Genomic DNA, 25095 nt, shown 5'->3' with positions numbered 1-25095 from the left:
ACTAGAACATTCGCACCGTAAAAGGAAATCTCTTACTGCGCCTAACCATATGTAAACAGCGTCAGACGGGGAGTTTATACTCTCCAATGAAAATTAAATATCGCACAGCAGCAAAATCATCATAAGTAAATATTGTGACGTGGTTTGAGTTAACTAAGACACTTATATCCATTAATTTACCAAAGATAAATTTTACGCAGTTAGGGTTTTACTTTGCGCCTAGTATGTTAAGCGCTGTTGTATTTATGACTCGATTTAAAGCGTTTGTATCATATTTAGCGCGTCAGATTGCAAACTTGGTGTTGGTGTTAAAGCTGTGGGAGCCGGCTGATCCGTGCCTTGGAAATGTACTAAATTTTGTGATTAGAACTACCAGATATACGGTTTTTAGTTCCTTTTGGTTCGCGGTTTATGTTGATTAATAATGTAGTAACACTCGACTTCGCTACATTAATGTAGCGTTGTTATGAACTGACGAGCATTGGCATGATTCCGGTCAGTAAAATCAGCATTTGATTTACATTCTGCTCTTTTCTCGTTCGGTTTTTTTTCAGGGTATCCAACTGGCGTGTCCGGGGCGATCGATTCCTAGTTTTCGTCTGCACATTCCTCGCCTACGCCCTCATGCACGCCACCCGCAAGACCCTGAGCTCTGTAAAGCCCCTAATGATTGCAAATCTTGTCGGCCACATGGATAACACCAACATTACCCTCCACCCACAAGAACTCTGGTACAATGCGCACCCCGTGTTTTCGACTGCAGATGACGCCGCCATTTTCATGGGCACTCTAGACTTTCTTTTCCTCCTCTCTTACGCTCTCGGTCTGTATGTAACCGGTTGGCTTGGTGACCTTTTTGATCCACGAAATGTTCTTGCCGGTGGGATGTTTGGCGGTGCTGTCACAACCTTTCTATTTGGAGTTCCATCACAATGGGGCCATTTTTACAATCGATATTGGTACGGAATTCTCTGGTTCATCAACGGATTTCTTCAGGCGCCCGGATGGCCAGCTGGTATTTCTCTAGTTGCGCACTCCTTCCCGTCTGCTCGCGGTCTAGTTCTTGGTCTTTGGTCCACCTCAGCTGGGGTCGGCAACATAATTGGTGCTCTTCTCTCCTCTGCTGTCATCGATTATGGCTACGAGTTCGTCTTTTTCACTGCCTCATGCCTTCTCGCTGGTGCAATCTTTCTTGTGCTTGCTGGAGTCCCTACCGGGATCGTTAGAACAGCTAAGCCTGAACAAACTACCGGGAGTGATAACCATGTCCCTCTATATCGTATATTCTGCCTCCCTGAGCTGATATGCTATGCGTTGGCTTATGCCGGTCTCAAACTCGTGAACTACTCATTCTTTTTCTGGCTACCATTCTATCTTCATAACAAATTTAACTGGGATGCTGGAACTGCGTCTGCCCTTTCAGCGTTCTTTGACCTCGGTGGACTGTTCGGTGGAATTGTCGGCGGTGGAATTTCCGATCTACCTTGTGTATCGCGGAACTGGGTCAATATAGTATTCCTGATGCTCTGTGTGCCCTGTCTCCTGGTCTACCGCAACACACCGGGCAGTCCATGGGCCTTGAATGGTTTTGTGATGGGAATAACAGGCTTTATGATCGCTGGACCGGCTAATTTATTATCAGCTGTGGTAGGGACAGATTTAGCAGCTTTACCACAGCTTCAAGGAAGGCGAGTGTTATCAACGATGACGGGGTTTATTGATGGTACCGGCAGTTTGGGAGCTGCAATGGGCCAAATTTTGGTACCGGTTTTGCAAGCCAGGCTGGGATGGGATTGGGTCTTTCATCTCTTTCTCATTTGTTGCATTCTGACTCTTATCTTTGTTGCCATTCCGTTATGTATTCGCTGGGTTTCAAGTCGAGGTAGTATCGTGGAGGAACTGGCACCTATTATTGCGGAGGAATGACTTATTCAAACATCTTTTATCAATCAAACTGTGATGTTACTTTTTACCAGTGATAATTTTAAAGGTTTCCTAGAGATTGACACTGATTAAAAAATATACTTATTGTTCGAGAAATGGCTTTATTTTGGAATTGTGGGAGCACAATTTTGCCTTTGTTGTGGATGTAGTCTGGACTTCTGGGCTATCCTGATGAAGGAGTCGCCTTTGTGCACCGCCTTGAGGTGTTATTTAAGAGCTATGCTGTTGAAGGCGATGAACCAACAATGTTCGAAGAAGTGAGTACGGAATGCTAGAATAAAACGTCATGGAAAAGCAGATGTGAGTTCTATCACAGTCTCATCCACGTCTTTCAGTCAGTTAAACTTCGTATTTTGGATGAAAGTAAGTGACAACGGAAGCGTCAGTAGACCTGAATGATTTGGGAATGTCAATTATGGAAGTGTTTTACCTGGACTATGTGAAGGCATATGAATGATGTGGACGAACAATACCTTTACACCTCTGTTCCAAAAGGTCTGTTTATTACAACGTAAGGCTAATTCCGACTGTCGTAGTGATGCCTCAGCAACGAAGGAGCCTTCAGAAGGTCAGTTCTAACCAGAACACGAACGGATGAAGTAGTCCTCAAGTCATCAAACGTAAAGCGGTTAAACTGCGTCAGTGTGACCGAATGACACGTCCTGTCATTGGCAAGTTTGACCACTGCTTTTGTAGCAGAGGTTTTGAGGTCTGGCTCGTTTAGTAATTCGGCGATTCACATTCTGGCAATGACATGTAGTTCTCGACATCGACGTTTTGGTACTATTTGGAGGACTTCAACACTTTCCTCATCGCTTGTATTTCCTGATAGCACTTTACAAAGTAGTTTTCATCTTTTCTTTGCCTTCACCAATTATCTGATCACTTACCAATTAGAAAAGATACTGTGGATGTACATGTGAGGTAGGTTCGGTGGTAGCTAGGATTTGAGAGGGGGCTTTCTTCCTCTTATGGATAAAAAATACACTAATTTACTTGTCTGTCACGCACCTTCAGCTTTCCACGCTTTGCATCGGCGTCCTGGTGATACTGATGGCAGATATCCTCAAAAGCCTCTCAAAAGCGGTCAAAATAGATCAACTAAAGACTCAAAATGACTGTTTTACTATTGTCCACTAGATCTGCGTGGACCTGTTAAGACGACAAGAGGATTGTTTAAAGCCCTACTTTCCACCTACTATTAACTCCAGCAAGGTTAACTCGGGCGGTCGGTGCGACGGTAATCAGCCGATTTTAAAGAATAAACAAACCACCCATAGCTACTCTGTTTTCTTTTGTCCAGTTTAATAGCAAATCACATTTTGTCTGTGAGAATAAATTTCTTAAGGAAGGTGAGTTTTATGCTCTCTTTCTGGAACACGTGGCGTCTTAAATGAGCTACTACTAGTCACTATCTCTTGGACCCAGTTTCATTCAACAAGAACAGAAAGGTTGCCTGTGAAGCCTTTATCTTTGCTTTACAAAATAGAGAGATCTTGAAGTACCCTCTTCTCCTTCATCTCTCCTTTTTTCCTTATAGTCTTCTTTCCCTACTCTAGACCCATCTACCACTAGCCTTCCCTTCACTTCACGCCTCAAATGGAGTCGAATGTGCAAGGCAATCCCAGTGCCTTAAACTTGCTGGAGTACGTCTCGTGAACTTCATCATTAACTGGATTCAAGTTCTCCAAATCCGTTAAAATCAACTCCTGAAGTCGTTCAAACACACGCTCAATACAATTGATGTAGGTTATATGAATGGCCTGCAGATTGATTTCAAAGAGCCGACGACTTTCTCCCAGAGATGCTTCTAAATTGTCCAATTTCTCTGTCAGCCGGCAGATAGTTTCATTAGATTCTAACAGCAGACGCTCGGAATTTTGTAATTGAGTCTGCAGGCTGAAGAGTGTAGCTCTAGCCTCGGCTTGAAACGACTTCAGCGATGTCAAAATAGCAAAAATGACCTGTTCCAAGTCATCAACTATCATCTGCGACTGTTGTTTCAGTTGTAGCTTATTTTGTTGCATCTTTCTCACCGCTAAATCGGACTTTTTGTTCACCTCTTCTGAGCGACATGCTCGGAAAGTAAGTAGACGTGCTATGAGTTGAAGTTTCTCAATTTGTAGCAACAACTGTTCCTCATTCTGTGGGGCGGAATTTTTCGCTGAGGCCTTTTTTGACATGATTTTGGCTTCTTGCTTGTCGTTCTTTGCTTTTTGTTGATACTCTCTACAATGACCGTGTTAAATTGACGTCTCCAAATTCACTGGTTACTTTCAAGGTTCCTCGATCGATTTTTTTCCTCTAATCGCCATTGGCTCACATCCGCCTGCGAAATATGATTTCGTGGGGATTTAAAAATTTACATTTGTTTAAGGTCTTCCGACTTTATTTCTTATTGGACTATTTAAATCTTTAAAATATTTGTAAACGAGGTTAACTTAGTCCATAAGGATAATTAAATACACATAGGCATGCGTGTTCATTTCCAAGCGTTCTTTTTGCTAAGAAGGTGTTAATAGGGCTAGACTAGCCAAATATGGCATAACTTCGATATCCCTAGTTGTATCGAGTTGGTAATAAAAAAGGTACAGGCAACTCCCTGGATTTCGCGAATACCCCCGCAGGATGAAGTTGCCAATCTGGGCAGCTCATGAATCCTCGAGTCACATTTGGAAAAAAACCCATGAGGACGTCAAGTGCGTGTAAATGGAGTGATAGTTTGTCATTTTTACCAGAGCATCAGTACATTATAGGCCGGGATGTGAAGTTCACGTTGACCGCATGATAAAAGTGGGTGCTTTGGAATTACACAACACGAAATGTAACTGTCAAGAAATTCTCCCAAATTATTTATTTGATTTCAAGGGAAAATATTCCAGTGCACTTTTGTTCTAGATTAAGAGGTTAGAAAAGACTACTTCGTTTTCTCTATCTTTACGTTATGTAACAGGAAAAGAATTTGTACGTAGCCGCAAATTTTGGGTCAGGTCTTAGCAGTCGCCTCAGAGGTTGCAGATTGGTGCTTTTGGTGGTGGTGTTTATGACGGTCATGCCGGTTTCGTCGTTTACTCCGTTCCATTTCGCCTCCGCATCTTCTGCTGCCCAGGTTTTCGAGTAGTAAAGAGTGGTTCTGATTGGTTGCAGGTTCAGTTTTGGCCTCCTGGGGTACCTTCGTTATCATCGCATTTAGATGAGCCAATCTGAAAAAGATTTAAGAGGCAAATATTTTACTAATTTTCCGCTCATGAACCTTTTTGGTTGGTGTCTATTTATGAGTAGAATACAGGTTATAAAATTAGGAATTGTTCCCAACATTAGATAATTCTGATTATGAGTTCTGACCATGTCTAAGCTCAATACTCACGCATCACCATCGGGTGGCTTCGGTAAATCCTTATTAAAGCCATCTTTTCCAACCAACCAATAGGAGTCGACCTCGCCTTTACCTCGGAGAAAAACCTTTCCCCTGTGCTCCAAGTGGTAGCCACCAAGCTCATCCAAAATGGCCTTGGCTGGGGAACTCACGTGGATACGAAATGCTGCAGGGAAAAAGAGCAACACTGGTTAAATAATGGACCAATAACTGTGAAGAGCATTTACACAAAAAAACTGATGCTAGGCTATTTCATTTTATTGGCATGAAAAGCACAAAAATCATCATAGACAGCAGTGAATTATAAGGTAAGATACCAAAATCAGGTAAATAATTGCTTTACCAGCAAAGATTACGAATAAATTCAGTATTTACGTATGAGGGAGGGACCAAATCAACACTGGCAACTATAGGTTTTGAAATAATTCAAAGGCAACCAATAAGAGGCATGGTTTGGGTACTGGCATTCTATTGACTAATTTTTGACTCCTTGTGCCAAAAACTTGCATTTGATTGGATAATTTACGTTTTGGGGCAAGTGCTAGACTTGGCTACTTACTTTGTAAGAAACACTGCCAGTGTCATTTTTAAAGACTTCTATCTTTTAAGTACATATAGAATTTTTCGAGGTTTCCCGCATATCTGGCTAGTGTGCCATGTTGTAGACTAGACTTGCAAAATGCGTTCATGGGGTCATACGCATACATTATAAAGGGTTATGATGAGTCAGTTCATCGGCCTGGTACTCTAGTGTGCTCTTGGCTACTTCTCATTGATCTTAAACCTCTCAAAAATGACTCGGTCTTTCCCACGGAATCTTCGTATAGAAGTCAACGCTTAGTGCTTGAAAGTGATGTTGAGGTAGAGCGCATCACAGAGAAAAGAACCTGTTTCCATGGAAAATTCACTGGAAGTGAGATGCGTCAAGTGGGAGAAAACAGTCTATCCTTGCTCAAGAATAGAGGACGAAGACCTAATGAAACAGAGAAGTGGGGGGTTTAAACACAACTGTGGGGAGTCAAAAAAGGCAAAACTTGCCATGCTTGATTAGGCCAATCACATGTCCGGTTCAAGGACCTCACCTGTGCTGGTGGATTCCATCCTTGAAGCCGTATTGACTGTATCACCAAAGAGACAGTAGCGTGGCATTGTCAAACCAATTACGCCGGCTACACAGGGACCTGCAAAAGGGCAATGTTCAACTTCTAGGTCTCTGTATTAACGAATGGTAGACAATTAATAGCAAGAGCTGTGAATCTGTACCTTACCTTTTTTCCCACCAAATAAAACAATACTGCGCAATTTGGTTTGTTTGTTTGTTGACAGTGTCGCATCGTTTGACCCTTTTCTCCACTCCCAACCTCACTATTTGATTCCCACAAGACTATGCTCTCTTTGGATGTATTTAAGGGGATATTGCAAAGATAACTATTACCATCGAAACGTTCAGTTTTAAAAGGCCAGACAAGTCCCCTTGATAGAGGCTGATGGTGTACAAAGTTTGGTGATTGAGTGACATTTTCACATAGTACCAGAGGATCTGCCACTTCCTTTCTCAAAATCGACTAGTGAAAAGATTCCATATGAAATCTTGTGTTGAAGAGGAGATTGTGCTTCACTTCATCCTCCATACTACCCTGATGACACTCCTCCAACTAACAACTGACATTTTTGGGCATTCAAGGCAAAGGAAAAAGATAGCCATTTTATAGTTTCTCATAACTTTAAGAGAAGCCCCTAGCCATAATACTAGTGCACAAATGTTTTGTTCTCGGATGAATGACATGTCTACTCTCTTGTTGTGAAGTTTGATGGGGAGGTGGAATGAACTTTGGTATCCGGGCTTTTCAAATCTCATCATTACTTATAGCAAAGTCCGTGTGCACCACTGCATCATGGAGGCAATAAAGCCCACTTTATAAATGGAATGTGGCGATTCACCATTCATTATGAATTTCAAACTGGTATCACCAGGCTGGACATTTACAAGAATTTCTCGAACGCTGAGATAAACATAGCGACGTAGCATCCAGATACGTGGGAAAAACTACAATCTCCTCGCTTTGGCTTTTGTTTGTTCCTTGTGTGAACCCAGAAAACCCGACTGCGATTGGACGTGTATTATGCGTTTAAAAATGGGATGCACCTAATAATTATTGACTAAAATTGCGGTTGGAGCACCATATCAAAATGGATGAACACTATTTTGGGGAAAATTTACACCCGTTTCAATGAATAGCAATTTTTAAACACGTCACTTATATCTTCTATGCAAGAAAAGAATATAATGTAAATAAAGGTAGGCCTTCCTTCAAGTAATAAAACAACAATAATTAGTTTGCGTTTCTACTTCGAAAATATAGAATTTTCCGCTCTTTAACACACTGAGTAATATTTTTGAATATCTAAGTACTCTACTTACTATTGCTTTGAACATTATTGTAGTTTATTCGTTCATTTAATGAAATGCACTGTCTCGAGCCGTGTTTACGAAGCATACCAATTCAAAATTTTAGAACATAAATCGCGCGCGCGAAGTTATATCGCACCAATTAGTCTGCGATCAACCAATCATCGGAGCCCATAATACCTCTCACCGATCACAGCTTGGATTTACACAAAAATTATTAAAAATGACAATAAAATTTGCCTAACAGCATACCTGAGTTGATTCCAAGCCGCAGATAAAGGGGGACTCCCGGCATGTGGGGGATGTGAAAGGATCCGCTAATGCTAATCAGTTCCAGGGCCATTGTTGCAATTTCACCGGCGTGTTTGCGTCCATTTCGAATGGGCAGACCAGACGCGACCATGTAGGCGTCACCGATGGTTTCAACCTAAGTACCAAACAATTACTTCTCTGGTTTTTCAGTCACTCACCTTGTAAACATCAAATGTCTGAATCATATCATCAAAGGCTGTGTAGAGGTCATTGAGTAAATTGACAATTTGTAGAGGTGAGGACTTGGCTGAGATTGTGGTGAATCCAACAATGTCACTAAAGGATATGGTCACCTCAGAGAAGGCCTCAGGATCCACTGGTGTACCAGATAGAAGTGCCTGAGCAACAGACCTGGGTAAGGAAAAGGAGAAGGCTTTCAATTTATTTGCATTTTGACGGTATCTAATCCTATTGAAGGAGGTATTAGCGCGCTTTTTTCCGCATATGTTGGTGGACCGCTTTATTCCACACGTTGGGCACGCTTTGTGTGTGACATGTTAGGGGAACAATGAGGTCTACCAGTTCGACACAACAAAAAAGTGCACCGACAAGCACGACCTTCAGAAAAAGGCAGACACCCTTCTGTGCTTGCTTGATCACACTTGAGACAAAACAGAACAAATTAATTGGAACACCTTGTACTAAACTCAGGGAAACACTTTGACGATTTAAGTAGCAACATTCAATCCACATTTTAAATGTCTATATAAGTGGACTTACAGTTGATCAGTTACTTTCCTGTACTTTTGTCGATATTTAAAAGCTTCAAAGTTCTGACTATTCTTTTCAACACCTACTTTGTGTAAATAAGTGGACTCACGGAGGAAGCATTTTGGCGATAAGCATTTCTGTCTTTTGCTTTTCCACTTGTAACTCTTCTGTGCGTTGATTCACCAGACTCTCAAGGTTGGCCGAGTACTTCTCCATAATTTGGAGCATGTGATCAACGATGTTGGAGTTGCTAGAGGTTGAAGAGTATAAGCAGACATGACGCCTCTTGCCTACCTGCCCTTGGAAAGTTGGTTAAGTTGGGCTTCTAACTCGCAAAATGTTGGTCGCAGCTTGGGATTCTCCGACCACGAGAGCTGTACCATGCCCATGTAGGCTGCAGGCACATCCACATCTATAAACTGAATGAATGCATTAGAAAAGAGGATGCTTAGGAAAGCTAAAGGTTTGGATGTTTTTTCTCCAAGTAAGGGACTTTTCTTTCTGGTTTTCAGACGATGAAAACTAAACAGACAATTCTGTTGATGGGATGTTAAGGTAGTCCCTGAAAGAAAGTCAAATAACTTCCTTCTAGTTAGGTTCAGTCGGGAATCCTGGTACTCACACTGGGTCGGTAAGTTGGCAAAGAATCATCATTTCGTTGGATTCGTTGAAGCGCGGCCTCAACAGCCTCATTATCGTTGGGATCTATACCAAACGGCGGGGTACAAGAGAAGGTCTCATGCATCACCACACTTGCCGCGTACACATCCGCCTCCTGACTGCCAACCTCGGCGGCTAAGGAGTTGCGCAGCATTTCTGGTGCTAGATAGAGCTTTTCTAAAGACCAAGAGACCAAACGGTTGCACAGCTTTAAGTCCTGATGATAACGACACTTGGGAGAAAAAAGGTGCTGCGATAGTAGCAACGGTGAGCAATTTCCACCTAGAATGGCACATATCCTGATCTCCTTGACTGATTATTTCCAGACCTTAAACTCACAGAAGGGTCGCTATAACCTGCGCAGACCCACTGCAGACGTTTTATGGAAGGCTCTTCTACAAAAGCCGCAGTAACCGATAACGCAGTTGCATTAGTTCACTTTAAACTGTTAACAAAAGCAAGAATTTTACAGCTTTACATCATCAACTTCGTTACCCGTTGCATTTATACATCCAGAAACTCGGCAGAAAATTGGCAAGTTCGTCTTTTTATATTAAAGTATAAAATATCCTAGAAAAACTAGTCTCACCAGCGGGAGTTCTAGTCGGAAAGTGGTTGTACATAGAATAGATCTTCTGTAGTCCATAATCCGTGACCTTGAGCACCCATCGGTTGTCAATTACACAAGTCTCAGAGGTCAGGCATCCGTGAATAGCGAGATCACTTTTGTGGAGGTGGGCCATGCCCTGTGGAGTGGAACCATTGAGGGCGAATGAGAGCTTAGGTGGGGCCCAGAGTAAGGGTCTGTTTCGCAATTTTTGACTACTTACGTAGAAGCCTGCCTTCTTTAAAGTACTACTGAAATCAGTGGGGCATGAGGTGAATTTTTAAGCATTAGCATTCTCTATGGAGAGGGTTTTGCATGAATTTAGTAGTTGACTATCTACTTTAATATAAATCTGAGCTCTTCAGGCCCCGTTTGGTGTGCTTCACCTGGCAGCATGAATTTCGCCTTTGCTATTTCTAACATCCAAACAAAATTTTGCATTATTTTACACTATGAATCAGTCCTAAATACCGGTTGCCAAGGCGCACTTAGCAACATAAATGAACAGAGCGAACAAATCAAAGGAACTTTTTTGTGATAATTTATAAAAAGTGAGTGACTGAAAGGAAGCATCTACTTAGGTTTTGCTAGTAAAAGGTTTCTTGTTGCCAAAAACTTACTCGAATTAAATCAGTGACTAGCGACAGCTTGAATTCCCAATCAAGATTGATTGATTTGCTGGACAAAACCGACTAAATTGAAAGATAAACATTGATTGCTTTAAAGATTTGACTTTAGTTAATATACTAATTCTTTGAAAGAATTGATACCCTTAAGCTGCCTCGACTGCATTCCTCGTAGACAAAGCTGAAGGAATCAGCATCGACATAACAGCCAATGAAGAGGTTGAGGTTTTCATGACGGAGTTCTCGCAGACTCCGCAGATACTCCACCATTTTTGCTTTCAGAGTGATTGATGGCAGACCCAGCTGCTTGATGTGCAAAAATGTTCCCTATAAGAAGGGAGTTGATTATTTACTGCATAATAAATGTGAGTAGAAGAAATTTTGTTTTGTAAAGAACAAAAAAGTTAAACATTGGCTCTTGCATTGTCATCATAAAATGGGTACAAATTAGGTCAAAAGGGTCAAAAGCGTACATTAAAAATCGCGACTCTTTTAAAAGTATGACGCGGTTCAGCGCCAGAGATTGAAGAGGCCTCCTCGCCCGCGTCTGTCTCGCTGTCTGCAGATGCCTCCGCATGCTGACTGCTTAGTGCACTAGGAGGAAATATCTGACTAACGGAAATCTAAAAACAAGGAAGGCGAAAACCATAAAATTTCCTTCATTTGTCTTTGCAGTTCGTTGTGAAGAGAGGTTGTACTTGTTGTGGGAGTTCAACCGTGTACCTCGACCATAAAACATGGATTCTTCATCATTCTACCCCATCGGGTGCTATGAAGCAAACAAAATCGGTTTCATGTTAATAAGATTCCAAAAGCCGTAGACATTCCTTGCGGATTCCGGTGTGGTGGCAGGTGACACTCGGAAGTAGTTCAAAAGTTAGGAAAGACTCCTCATTCTCGTAAAGTAGGGAATAGCTTCTTCAATATTGTTACGCTCTTTTGAGGCTCATGTGACATGAGTGAGTGTGAAAGGATGCGAATGAAGTAAATCCACACTGTAATGACGAAACCTTGGCGGAAGCCACGGGAACCACGTTGGCAAGCATTGACGACAAGCGAAAACACTCCCTAATCTACCACTTTGTCCTTTACTGTTTGCACTTTATTAGACCAGGTCATATACAGACCGTTTGCTCTTCAGATAGAGGCCTATCTGAAACACATCTTGTCTTTAATCAGGATGGCTGGACCACGATGAATTTATCCAAAGGCCTACTCATGAAGGATGGGAGTCGATTAGCAATCCGCTTTTTCCTTTGCGTCGCTCCTCCTCCAAAATTAAATTAGTAAGTAAAGAAGCAGATCTAAGGAAAAAACAACCTCAGCGTAAGAGCACCGATGAATATTTTGCGATCCGAGAAAAGTAACATCGTCGGGATAGAGAACAAGTTTGTTTGAACCCATTCGCAGTTTCACAGAGCGGTAGTGGCGCCTAATAATGTGAAAAGAAGGGGGATAATAACGCTTTTTACAGAACAGAGGTCGTCATGTCATAAGTCATCAATCTGCCAGGTAACTCGGCGCGCGCAAGTAGGAGGACCGACGAGTTGGCTGTAAACAGCACTCAGGCCAGCCAACCTCGTTGACAGTTTTGACACTTTCTAGTAGGGTCCGCTTTTCGATGCAGCTACGGTGCTTACGCAATTCTACATATTTTAAAGCACAAAAGATGAATAAGAAAAAGGACCTTTTTATTGATCTGTCAACCACTGGCATCGATAGTAAACTGATCATCGCAGAATTGCGGGGGTTAGACTAAACTCCTTCTGCTTTCCGCTATCTATTAAAAAGGATAACTTAGGTTGAGGCATAATAAGGCTAAGGTCGCTTTAGGTTGTTGAGAAAGTATGCGGCGCTTTCGGCTTATCGCGCTGCGATAAACTTTTGTATGCTGTAGACTTGTTCATTTGCATGTCATACCACTAATGCTCTACCTTCATCGCATACCCCCAACTCCTATTTCACCCAAGTCTGATAATATTTGACAGCTCGGTGCCAAATTCCTCCTTTTTGAATGACTACCGTTTGCTCCTATCATTCGACAACGGCATGTGAAATTGACAAATAAAAAATAAAAATTTCTTTCGCCCTTAGGGAGGCTTTTTGTGAAAAAGGACAAAAAAGGAAAATTTAATTTACGGATATTTTTTACCTACCTAAAAAATAAGAAAACGACTACTGTAATCATGCCGGCTGCTCCTGCCATCAAAAGTAGCAGAACCAGGATGTTGACAAGTGTTTCTGAAAATAGAAAATGGTAGATAAACCCCAGATTTGACAGAAAAACGGAGCAGTACTGCTTCCTAAACGAACATCCTTCGTGACAAAAGGATTGGACTGACGAGACCATGTGACAAATCAGTCAAAATCCGAAGCTGTGTTTTACCACCTTTGTCGGATTTAAGGTGTCTGTCTCAGATTGTCCAGTCTGACTATTTAGTTTTAGTGGGCTGGAATTTTGTTCCTAAATATATAAACCTTCTTTTATTTTTATAACCTGCCGGATCTGTTCTATGTGGATGATAAACAGTCCGAACAAATAACCTTAATTAGACGTCAAGTTGTTAACCTCTATGATTAACATTTCTCATTGTAACTTGACAAAGACATGGCAATTCCTTCTGCCAGCTCACCTTCAAGGCAATCTGATTGGAGGCAAATGTCAACAGCGGGACCTTTGCCATCACCTGGCCACTTTTTGGGTTGGACCTCGTAGATAAATGATCCCGGAGCTGGCATTACACAGACGAGTTCAAAGAGTTCGTAGAAGTGTGCTGTGTCAATCTTGAATGACTTAGCGTATATATTGCTCGTATTTAACTATAAAAGGAAACGGAAGAATGTCAAATTGAGGGTGGAAATTCTGCCTATTAAAAGAAACCTTTTTATACGATGGCTAAAATGACTTGTCAACTCCTTTTAAAGGACATGAATTATATGCAAATTTACCGACGACTTCAAAACCCACAAAAGGTGAGTGACAACAAAAAGCTCAACGGTAGAAGCGCTACGCTGAGGAGGACACGTACTATGGATGGGAGAGAGAAACTGCTTCAACCCATCCTCCATAGTCCTCTACTGGTACATTACAAAAGGTTTTTGTCTACCCTTGACATTAAAAGAAAAATACAAAAGTGAGATAATGACGAAGGCTGCTGAAGATAAATTCACTTATTTTAGAGAAAAATCAGAAATTCGTAGTTTGAAGCAAAGAAACATTAGAAGCAATACAAGACCTTATTCTACCACCCCTTAAATCATTACAACGTACAATTAAGCATAGCTGTCAAAATCTCTCTTCACCTACTACTACTGCCACTTCTTGTTATTCAGAATCTATTAGGCTCAGATTTTTACGAACTATTCACTTGGGGATTTCAGGAAAAATCTCTTTTGTTTAAAACTTTTCACTTTTGACACTTAAGCAGTGCTAAAATTTGGAATAGCTGAAGTTAAAATCATACTTGAACAAGACTTCAGATTCCACTTTTTTGCAAAATCATTTACTACGTTAATAAGCTAAGCAAAGTTCTTCCTGCATATTTACAAGCACAAAAAAGTGAAGGCATCGACTTTTAAGACATCAATTTAAATCCATTCTTAACATTATCCTCGTAACCTGGTTATTTGCTATTGAAGTCTTTAAAGCGTACTTTGTGAGGGATAACTCATACTTCCCACTGTCCTTAAAAAGTGAGAATTTTAGAGCTACTAAGTTTATAGTTAATAATGCCACATTCGCATCGAATTGGTGCGTTCAAGCTGCCGAAATCACTTCGAATCCACCACCATCATGGACATCCAGTCATATCTATTCCTTCCTAGGCCTTCTCTTAGGAGACCATGGGAACAGGAAACTTACCTGGAAGTTGTAGATGTCAAACAAGTTGTTGAAGTAGCCACCGTCTTGCACAAAGTGGTAATCCACATCTGGTACCACAGGAACGCGAAGGTGTTTAGACATCATTGGAGCAAAGAAGTTCGCATCGAGAGGAATTTTACCCCCGTAGTCAAGCAACGACTGCTGCACCATCTTTAGTGCTACGGCGACTGCGGAGGCAAAAGATATCATCGTGTTCTGTCAAGGTAAGAAATTGCTTTCAAGCTGACAGTTTAACCTTTGAAAGCCTCATAAAACAAAACTTTTAAAAGCACATGCGATTGTTTACCTTTGCCACAAAGTCCATGTACCTTTTCCGACTTATGTACTTTTTCCTTTGGCATCAATAAAAGCTGGGTGAGGCTGAAATTACTTTGGGGCACTTATTTTAAGAATGGAATTGTGGCTAAGCGATAAAAGAGGGAGTACTAGTTAGTGCCCTCTACTAGAAATGGTTTCACAGCTTTCACACTGCTAAGGAAAAAAGCACCCCAATGGGAAAAATCCCCCACTCTTGAACATAAAGAATTGCCATTCACTACTGACACCTTAATTTGAGAATGTAATGTTGAGGGAAATTTGTAGACATATTTAACGTGAGTGATGAGGCAGCGCCATGGAGACCGAGTGGATGGGACCTCCGTTTCTCCTCCCCATAATTTTCAATAGGCAGCGTGCATTTTAAACTCTTTATTGACAAACTGGATTGTAGTAAAGCCGTCATTCAATGCACCATTTCATTTTTGGACAGTTTTAAGTTTTGTTTATTGAAATGTGGATAGCACTGCTCAATTCAGATGTTCAGTAATATATTTTAATAAGTAAGGCTGAGATATGTCTTATTGACACAACTGTCAGCTGTAAAAGGTAAACCTATGCAGAGGTAGCCATGACTGATCAATCACTCGGTTGCATGCCCTCCGCTTCTAGGACAACTTGAGAGCGCATGTCGCCTCATGAAATGGAGGATTCTACGTCTTAGTCTCTCCTAATTTCTCCAAGCAATCAAACACTTCTTAGCACTTAAAATAACACATGGTCACATGTTAACTATTTTGAAATTAAACAAATCACATTTTGTCACATTTTAGAGCCAAAACTGGCAGGAAAGTGGAATTTTACTTCATCTCGTTGAGAAAGGATTATAGCTTATAGTGTTAACTATTTACGTTAAAAATGTTCTCTTTGGCCATCCATAACCGAAAGTTTTCATTTTACTAGAAAGGCGCAAAAGCTATTTTCTTAGAGATGCTTTTTACAAACTACCCACATGAAAATCACAATCATCAATATCTAACAGAACTTTTTTCTTAATACGCTTAAGCAGCATTAAAGACAGAATTGTAGTTGTTAGTTTATTTATGGCATTAATTAATTAGTGCAGAAAATTTTACGACCCAGCTAAGTTTCCTGTTTCAGCAGGCAGTCGTTTCAAAAAACCGATCAAAACAAATGGTTCCTGCTACCCTCCACATCTGGAAAACCGTGATGAGGAAATTCAAACTTTGCGTTTGGAAAATTGTCAAATAAAATGGTTCAGCTACAAATATTGTCTAAAACCTACTATAATCCCAATATTTATCTCCTATTCTCTTTTATGGGGAATCCTGAACTCTGTTAATACCTCTATTATGAGGTTCATGATGAACGTACATTAACACTATTGCGGCTTCTATTAGGATTGGTCAACCACAAATAAAGACTTCACAAAAGTCCAAAGAAAGTTCTTCAAGCCTATTACAGAGAAGAATATACATATGCTCATGCTACTTTTAGCACATTAGTAAATCAAAATTAGTCATACCCATCATCGAATAACATTGATGGAGTTTTACAGGGAGTAGAGGTGCATACTCACAGACTGAAGTATAGGGGAAAATGCGTCGTATCCTTTTCCCAAGGGCAAAGCAGTGATTATTATCAAGCTCTGACCCGCAGCACCCAATTGAGGCCTTCGGGAGAGTTCAAGGCGCCAGGAGCGTAGCACATCGTATGTGATTACATTGGAAGGATCCAAGTGTAGGAGAGCAACGCGACCTGCTTTGATCTGTGAAAGATTCTGGATTTGATCCAGTAGGTCGATGACAATCGGTGGTCTTGCAAGAATGATGATTGCTGAAGTAAGAAGAATAATGAAGCGTCTTCCATCGAACCTGGAAAGGACTCTGTAATGCATTCACTTTAGTCATCCCGCTTCCTAAATGTTAGTCTAGTTTTTCGATTGGTTGGTATGTCTACATAAGGGTTCACACACTCTCTTCACTTCACGAACTTCGTGGTCATTACAATTCACTTAGTCTGTTTTCAGCAGGGGCTAACAAATCTCTAGGATTTCACTTTCTGAAGGACTCAGTTATGCAGAGATCTGTGCCTAAGGCTGAGGTGTCGTTAATTTATAAAAACAGAGGCGCAAAAAGGTGACACCGCTCAAAAATATCCATGATTATTTTACGTCTTTACTGAACCAGAATCAGCGCTTCGTTGATGCAAGCACATTAGGCGATTACAAGGTAAAACAAAGCCGTAGTGGAGGTGCTTTCGGCTAGACTCAAACTTAATCTAATCTATTGAGGTAGATGGAGAAATTCAAAGCCCCCTTTAGTAATTTTCGGAGAGGGGTCGTAAATTACCAAGCTGAATTTTGCTGACATGATGAGATACTTGACAAGCCATAAATTCTCACTGTTCCACCTCTTTGTCATTCGCTTCCAAGGAAATAACAATTATTTAGTAAGGTAGTACCCAACGCACCATCTATTTGATCCACCCACTCCATTACCAACTGGTTATAGCTGCAGTCCACATGGATACCTCTCATTGCAATAACCTTTGCTGAAGTCCCCACTCGGTCTTTTGCATCAAATGCCAGATCAAGCCTATCTGCCATCCAGAATAGTGGCATCATTTTGGCACTAATCTCATAGAGCAATAGCACCCTTTTCCAACCCTGGAATCCCAACAGAGACTCAAAGATATTTATCACCGATTGCACTTTTAGAGTCATTGTTATTGCAGCCCATCGTACAGCTTCCTCCTCTCCTGCGTATAAATCCCCGATATGTTTCCCAGCCGGATCTGTTGCTGGACAGAGATAATTTATCTGGTGTGGCTTCAGCAGCCAAGGAATTGACGTTGAAGTTTGAGTCATCCAACCAGAAATGAAGGTGCAATCTCCAGCTAATGGAGGACCCACAAAAACTGTGAAACATTTGAACTTGTCAGCCAACTTTATTAAGTTCGCCAGTGACTCAAGAAGGTGGTATCCGCGATTATCTTCACGTATGTTGCAACCGCCAATAAATTGAGGGATGATACGAACTTCGGTAGGGGAGAGAATGGATGGTTGGAGGGAAGTCACGTACTGAAGAGTATTGTAAACAGACTCATTGTTACTAAAAATGGTAGAATAGGCGAGACAGCTGTTAGCGCTTTCAAAATAAATTATTTGTAGCTTTGGTTGAGGGTTATTAGCGGCGATTGTAAGAGGAAGGAAGGAGAAGAGGAGGAGGAGTCGGAGAATAGGGTCGACCATGCTTTATAGTAGGCAATCTTTGATGGAATGCAGAATGTAGTTTATGTAAGTAATTAAAAAGGAGTATTAGACAAGAAACAGTTAACCAATCAGATTTCGGGGCTGACCAATGAGATTGGGGGTTTTGATTTTGGGTGAACTCTTATCAGACGAGTAAATAACTTGTTATTTTGGTGAAATAATTTTGTTGTTCTTTGGGCAAAACTTCCCCTATCTGATAGTATCACTTTGAGTCATGCTGCTAAAATGAACTTATTGTAGGTGTTATGAGCCTTTCCATTCAGTTTTAAAGTGGTAGATACTCCTCTTCAAATTTGCTGTCATAGTAGTTATAGTAAGGAAAAGGGTCGTCAAGGTAATGGATCCCACAAAGTTCATAAGGAGATCTTTATTATTTATCACTTTTACAATGTCATTTAATAAGTACTTTTACGCTCACATCAGCTGGGATGGACTAGGTGAAGGCCATCAAAGTGCGAGGACAACACTTTCCATTAGACTATTTTTTTGATCCGTGATCCAAAATATCTTCCACTTTGATAATTTAGGCAGGTAAAAAAGACACTTTGCCCATCTCTGAAGAAATGTGTCCTCTACTCGCTACCTCTTAGGCCTGCACCGCTCTACTTTCTTTCCGCGGTGTACGGCGGGACGGTCAATCAGAGCCAAGTAAGTGAGTGAGTTCCATATCATTCTGTGCTTAACAGAAAAACTTCCCCAGAAGGTGAAAAGAATGTTTTAAATAATTTTTCTTTTACATGTCTTATAAACTCCCTTAACTGGTCAGCTGCCGCGTGAAGACGAAACGGGGTCACGACTAACCAGAACAAGGGAATGGGCTCACATACGAAACTCAAGCACCGTAGTCAGCTGGACTGTGCAGAATATCATATTCTGAGCAAACAAATGTTATGGACATTAGAGAACTTTGTGTGTACCAGTCCTACCGGCGGTTAGAATGGCACGCTTAAACTAATGCCGGTTCTAAGTGAGCCTTATTCTAAAACAGGCGAATGCAAACTTCTGCGTGTAGCTTTTTACTGCATAAAGACCTTCCTATCAAGGAGATGGCAATGAACTCCCTCAACTTTGCTTAGTAAAAGCGATAGATTGGCATGATCCGATCCCTCTCCGAATTAAGTCGTCGTAATTGCATTCACCGTTTTGAAGTCTCCACTTTAACATTTTAAAATAAGGAGGGAGTTCGCAAACCACCTCCCTCGAGTGTTCCCTTCCCTAAAAAAGGAAAAATTTCCCAAATTTCTAAACTATTGTGTATTTTTTCTTTTTAAACTCTAGGAGGAAAAAAAACTCCAAAGAATTGGTGTGAGCCAAAGTCGAAAACAAAGATGTGGGACAAAAAATCGTCACTTATTTTCGATGAGGTATCTGACAAGGTCAAGAAACTCCTTGTCATCTAATTCACCATCACGATTTGCATCGACACGACGAAAGATGGCACAGAGCTCCTCATCATCGACGTCATAATCAGATGCCTCGAGAAGACGTTTAATCTCCGCCAAACTCAACTTTCCGGATTGGTCCACATCGGCGAGCTTAAAGAGATCTCTTGCTCCTTTTGTACTTTTAAGGAGAGAATGAGAAAAAGCACTTATTTGTTATATAGTACATCCAAAAAGTCATTTGGTGTTTAAGCGTTGGCAAATGATCGCTTGAAAGGTTGGTTTGCTGATTGTCAACTTCCCCTGCACCTTATTGGGTGGCTACTCAAAAGTACTCAGGAAGTCCTTTATTTATTTTCAAGAGCATTGGTTCTCGGTGAGCAGGACAGATGTAGTGTGACCTCGTCTGGTTTACGAACCAGATTTACCTCAGTTCTGAGGCTGCAGAAGCTTCTCAGACTGTTTGAAAAGTTGGGGTATGAGGTGGTAGAATGACTAGTCCGGAGCTGTCAAGATTGGCTTCCAGAAATGACTAACCTGTTTGCTTGCACGCACATGTGAAGTCAACTGGAACGTCGATGCTTGAAGGACGAGTGGACGCTTCTTCATCTCCTTCTTCACTTACTGACTACCTGACACAACTCTAAGTGGTTTACACCTGAGGCATGCACCAATCCATTCCCAGGAGATTCTACGTTCTTGGACCCAACTCGAGGCTGCGTGGCTATACCTCAATTTCTTAAATAAGGAGGCAAGATGTCTCACTTCCTCGCCATTAACCGCCTAAAGTTTCGTCCAAAATTAGCCCAATTTTTAATTGCTTTCTCGAATAAAAGGGAAGGGTAGGGCTGGGAAGGAAAAAGGTGAAGGCGGAGAAAGCGTGCATAAACTTACTTCATTTGACGTGTCACGAAGACCTTAATGCACTCGAGAACGGTGTCTAATGGAAGTGTCTTCAGCTCCTCACCCCAAGATGTGCGTGTCCATTTGAGAAACTGCCAAAACAAAAATGAATATTGCCCTTTATGGAACCAACGGGAAATTCCGAAATTTTATTTGTCAATATTATTTTGCCTTAAAAATTATATTCAAGGACGCCGAAAAAATCGATGAAATAGACAAGTTTGGCAAGTAAAAATGTGATGTGAGGGAAGGTTGTGTCTTAGGTGTGTTCTATGTGAAAAAACCCTTCAACACTAGACCCGAAGGCATTGTCAACAAGGGTGGAACACAACCTTTGGCGACCAGAAAGGCTGCGTAGATAAGCACACATTAAAACAAACACCAAAGCACTTAAACACAATTTAAAAGGATTTTGCTACTTTTATCTTACAATTCAATCTTGTCATCTACAAATGTGACCGTGTCATTCTCGGGATAATAAACTGCAACAACTTTACCTATCACTGATATGACAAAATTTAATATTTTCTGTCATGATTAATCAGAAATTCTTTAAAAAAATTAATTGGCATGAAGAAAGTGGAAAATTTTCGACCTCTTCGTAAGGTATACACAAGTCCCGACTCATTTGACGCAATTCTGCAAGTGTAAATATTCCATCCTTGTTTGAGTCGAATTCCATTAGGAGCTGCTTCATTATCATCTCCCTGGATCCTGCCGGGCAGTTGGGATGATGTGAGGTGGTGGCACTGAATTTAAACACGTATGATTATTAATTATCTTATTACAAAATGAGAAACGCAAACTATCCTTTATTTAATCAAAAGTTATGAGTTTCTACTACCCAGGAATGTGTGGTTCGTCTCATCTCCTTCAGAATGATGCCTACTACAACCCCACCTATTCAAGGCATAATGCCCAAAAAAGATGTTACAATGGCTTGTTTGCATGCCTTATGAAGTGAGCAACCTCAAACAGCAACCACTAGACTAATTCAACCGACAAAGGGCTGCATATTTGCGCTGCCTTAATACATGTGTATAAAGGAAACATCCAACCAAAATCCCCACGGACAAATTCGTTCATTAGGAACCTCCACAGCCTATCCTAAGGATAATTTTAAATTTGCCAAGGTTTTTGACTTTCGCACTAAAAAACTAAATTTGATCATCAGTCATCTGTGATGAAATGATTAATCCGACTTTCGGTGTTCTATAAGGTGATTGGCTAGATACTAAATTTATAAAGCATATTTTTTGGCTAAAAATGAAAAAAAGTCATATAAAGAAAAAAATTCTTGCATTTAAATAGCAAAAAATGTTTTGTCAACAGAAAATTTGTTTGCAAATTGGTTGTACAAAAGAGGCTGGTTAGGCGTTGGAAAATCGTAGAGGTTCACTATTTACTCTCAGGTGGAAGTTAACAATGATTAGCTCAAATTAGCTGCCATTTATGAAGTGTCAAGTTCATCAAAGGTTGGGACTTCAAGAAAATAAAAAGTTATTATTAAGATCTGTGGTTTGGCATGCGTGTGTTTGTGTGTGTGTGAACTAGGAGAGGGTGATGTCGGTGAAGAAGCGAACAAAGTCAGTGAATGTTATGCCATTTTGCAGGCCCTTCAATTGCATAATGGAGTGAATGACGGAGGCGTTGTTAGGCTTCCCCAACTCTCTCAGTGCTGCCTGAATCTCTTCGAGGTCTAGCATACCCGAATTATTGGTGTCGAATTTATCGAAGGCTTCGCGCAATCTAGCAACACTGCAATCAGAAAATGCGACCTTGACCTTTCAATCCAAATTTATGCAAAAAAAACAGAAGACAGTCTCTCCTGTGATGTGACTATGAATTCTTCTATCTATTTGCGTTAAGACTCGGGGCGATAAATATGCACCAGTGACAAAAGAACCTGATCATAGGGGGACAGATGTAAGGGAAAGACCTCCTCCACGTGTAAGAAAGCAACTCTGCCTTTAGGTTACTTTAGTAGAAGAAAATATTCCTGTCTTTAGCGTTAACTACTGAATAGGCACACATCATCACCTACTTGGAGGTTCACTATGCCTTTAGGAGTAACCCCGTGACGAAAATTTAACCAATCATAGTCGTCTCATCGAGTTTTACTGTTTTTTGGAATGAATCCTTCATGTTCCACCTAAAATCTCTGTAATTGGTCTAAAGTGCTTGATTTTATCAAAAAGATCATTGGATCTCTCTATTCTCACTTTCTACCCCCCTCTCCCTTCTCCTTGGGTCCTCAATCCGCTTTAGTGGAATGGCGCAGTATTTGCGTCCTTTTGTTTAATATTCACAATCACCTATCCTAGGTCCTGTCTACTTCCACCTTTGTGGACTGTGAGGAGCAACAATAAAAAACTTGCAAAAGTCAGTGGTTTCAGTCAGCAGTATTTTTCTCTCAAAGAGAAAAGAAGGAATAAAGAAAATGCAAAAAACTAACCACTTACATGCTTGTGGAAGGTGTAGGCAAAGACGCCTTTTTGCTGGCCGACTTGGAGAAGTGAAAAGGCATTCCAACTGAGGTACCACTGTGTGATCAAGTGTTGATAAACCCGCAAAGTGGTCTCCTGCTCATCTCACGCGACTTTAATGCGCAGAAAGAGAAGAGAAAAAAGCAAATGAATGGCCAGGGCAGGGATCCGTGTGAGCATCGCAGTTGCAGCAGTCTACGTACTGCCGATTAAAGTGCATCAATATGAGCATGTGAACATTTTCCTTACCAGTCTACTGATGGAGGACATCAGTAGGTCAATGAAAAATTCAGTAAAAACTACACTTTGGAGATGTTTAAGCATTTTCTAATGCATTATTTCCACACTTTCCCCCAATGTATTCCGCTCTTTCGTGAATTTGAAATAACTTGGCATTTGCTTAGCCGCGTAGTCAAAATGTCGTTTTTTGACACATTTCGATCCATCGACTTGTTGTAACTTGCCCTAACTTGTTGATACGTCAAAATTTTTTTTTTCCTTTTACACATCATCAAATGTCGGTTAAACAAGAGATGACAGACAGTAAGCGATGACAGATGATAGAATGTGAGGGTTTTTTGAGAGCTAAGCCGCCAAAATGGTAGTTCAAAACTACGAGAATTAAAGAAACTTTAGAGTTATATGTCCACTTGATTGATAGGGCAAATCGCTAAGTAGTCTTTAATTTTTCGCATATGCTCTCATTTAAACCGCAATCAAGAGAGCGGTTGAACGTGTTCTGTGCTTTGAAAGAAACCTATGAGTCTGGAGAAGCAAACATCACTTTTTCATGGGAATAGGTGGATTTTTGAAGCCAACAGCCGTAATGCTTCTCGTCAGTTCTAACTCATCCACTGCTTTCGATCCTCTCTGTAAACCTCCAAACTTTACTAAGAACGTAAAATGCAGCAGGCTGCTGAATGTGGAAGCGGATTTGATGACCCTTCCGGAACAAAGTCCCACCAGGCGTCAATAAACCACAGAAAACGTCACGCTAAAATTTGACTATAAATGAGTATAAGTGGAGGATCGGCCCATTAGGAGCTTGTTTTCCTTCCAGTGTCCAAGTATGGCCAAAAGGTCGATTATTTTTCAAATTAAATAAAACAGGTTTAATTGGTAGAATTTGAAGAATGAGTTGCAAAATTGAGTGAGAGATGAAGAATGGGATTGGTACATATATCAGCAGGAAATTATATGATGGAGTGTCATATATGTCAAAAACAAATTTTGGCAGCCCCTAGACAGTGAATTTTGAGCGTCGTCTCAAATACATTTAAAAACGAGTAGTATAAATTGGAGTGTCTGTTGACCAATTGACCGACATTTGACGAGAGGCGAATTTTGTATCATAAAGAGATTAATTGCCAGTTCTCTCCAAATTATCCACTAAGGCACGCAGCACCGCTTCATCTCATCGAGATCGTTCACACTTTCAGTGTGATGAACACCAGACGCAACCTTCTATCACGATCTCCTGCTGAGTATTAAATACTTGCAGCCGGGACCCACCGGTTTGATACGGCACAACCGAATGTTGAGGAGGAGGATAAGACTGCGACTGAAGAAGCAGCCCGAATCAAGTAATCATTTGGTCGAAGGATCCTTTCTTTCAAAGCAAAATAAAGCCACAAAGCCCCAAGCAATTTTTCCCCTTTTTTCCGACCATCATCCTTTCGGTCATAAGTCAATGGCAGGACCGCTTAGAAGGCAGTAGAGTTGTCCACTCGGGAGACAGGGCAGAGGTCAGGACTGGAGAGGGGGTCATGATTTCCCGACAAGGCTTGTGTCCTCTTGAAACACCAATGACAGACATTGACGATGCTTAGTTTGAGGCACATAGAAGAACCTTCTAAAAGCTCTCACAGACTCCGTTTTTGGAAGAAAATGTCTTAAGAAGTGCATCCTCTTTAGGTCAAATCTGCGCCTTAACATCCCCCCCTCCAGAGGGTTAATTACGCTTCTCTCGGTCATGGCTGCTTAGAGCTTCGTCTACGATGTGTAAAGTACTAAATCAAGCCTCTATAAGAAGCCACTCTCATTTTTCTCTCCTTCAGCCTAACGCATAGAATAATAATGACTAACCTCTTCGCTCGTGGTGATTTCATGCGAAAACAATTCGACGAATTGGATCGTGACGGTGATGGCTTCATCACAGAAGCCGATTTAAGAGCCTGTACAAAAGGACACCCATTTAATGCATGTGCTATCGATGTGAGTGATGAATTTATGACTTATTCAACCA

The 25095-nt window shown here is 41.0% G+C and overlaps 4 protein-coding genes across 4 annotated transcripts in view; 2 read left to right on the top strand and 2 right to left on the bottom strand. All coding sequences in view use genetic code 11, as the record gives it.

The window, feature by feature from the left end:
* Positions 1 to 224: 224 nt before the first annotated feature.
* On the top strand, positions 225 to 1926 carry EGR_06572 (Sugar phosphate exchanger 3; the record flags this gene model as incomplete). Its single annotated transcript, XM_024495821.1, has 2 exons — positions 225 to 262; positions 555 to 1926. The coding sequence occupies 2 exons, from the start codon at positions 225 to 227 to the stop codon at positions 1924 to 1926; spliced, it is 1410 nt and encodes a 469-aa protein (XP_024349781.1).
* Positions 1927 to 4930: 3004 nt separating this feature from the next.
* EGR_06571 (Guanylyl cyclase GC-E) lies at positions 4931 to 18058 on the bottom strand (the record flags this gene model as incomplete). Its single annotated transcript, XM_024495820.1, has 18 exons — positions 4931 to 5147; positions 5312 to 5486; positions 6403 to 6501; positions 7983 to 8157; positions 8201 to 8393; positions 8863 to 9003; positions 9048 to 9172; positions 9376 to 9590; positions 10003 to 10192; positions 10641 to 10712; positions 10791 to 10973; positions 11120 to 11269; positions 11967 to 12078; positions 12803 to 12887; positions 13280 to 13466; positions 14509 to 14724; positions 16385 to 16641; positions 17278 to 18058. The coding sequence occupies 18 exons, from the start codon at positions 18056 to 18058 to the stop codon at positions 4931 to 4933; spliced, it is 3573 nt and encodes a 1190-aa protein (XP_024349780.1).
* A 1367-nt stretch (positions 18059 to 19425) lies between these two features.
* Positions 19426 to 22891, bottom strand: EGR_06570 (Centrin-2; the record flags this gene model as incomplete). The annotated part of the gene is made up of 4 exons (XM_024495819.1): positions 19426 to 19642; positions 20356 to 20456; positions 21948 to 22122; positions 22827 to 22891. The coding sequence occupies 4 exons, from the start codon at positions 22889 to 22891 to the stop codon at positions 19426 to 19428; spliced, it is 558 nt and encodes a 185-aa protein (XP_024349779.1).
* A 110-nt stretch (positions 22892 to 23001) lies between these two features.
* EGR_06569 (calcium-binding protein) overlaps positions 23002 to 25095 on the top strand; it is a gene marked incomplete at both ends in the record, with an annotated part of 2593 nt that continues 499 nt past the window's right edge. The window contains 3 exons of the mRNA XM_024495818.1: positions 23002 to 23122; positions 24352 to 24433; positions 24908 to 25064. Of these exons, the coding sequence (XP_024349778.1) occupies positions 23002 to 23122; positions 24352 to 24433; positions 24908 to 25064 (360 nt within the window). The remainder of the gene's footprint in view (positions 23123 to 24351; positions 24434 to 24907; positions 25065 to 25095) is intronic.

This window comes from Echinococcus granulosus (assembly GCF_000524195.1).
Source record: "Echinococcus granulosus chromosome Unknown EG_S00059, whole genome shotgun sequence".
NCBI classification, from domain to species: Eukaryota; Metazoa; Platyhelminthes; class Cestoda; order Cyclophyllidea; family Taeniidae; genus Echinococcus; species Echinococcus granulosus.
Note: the sequence above shows the minus strand (reverse complement) of the source record. Positions and strands in the feature narration are given on the sequence as shown.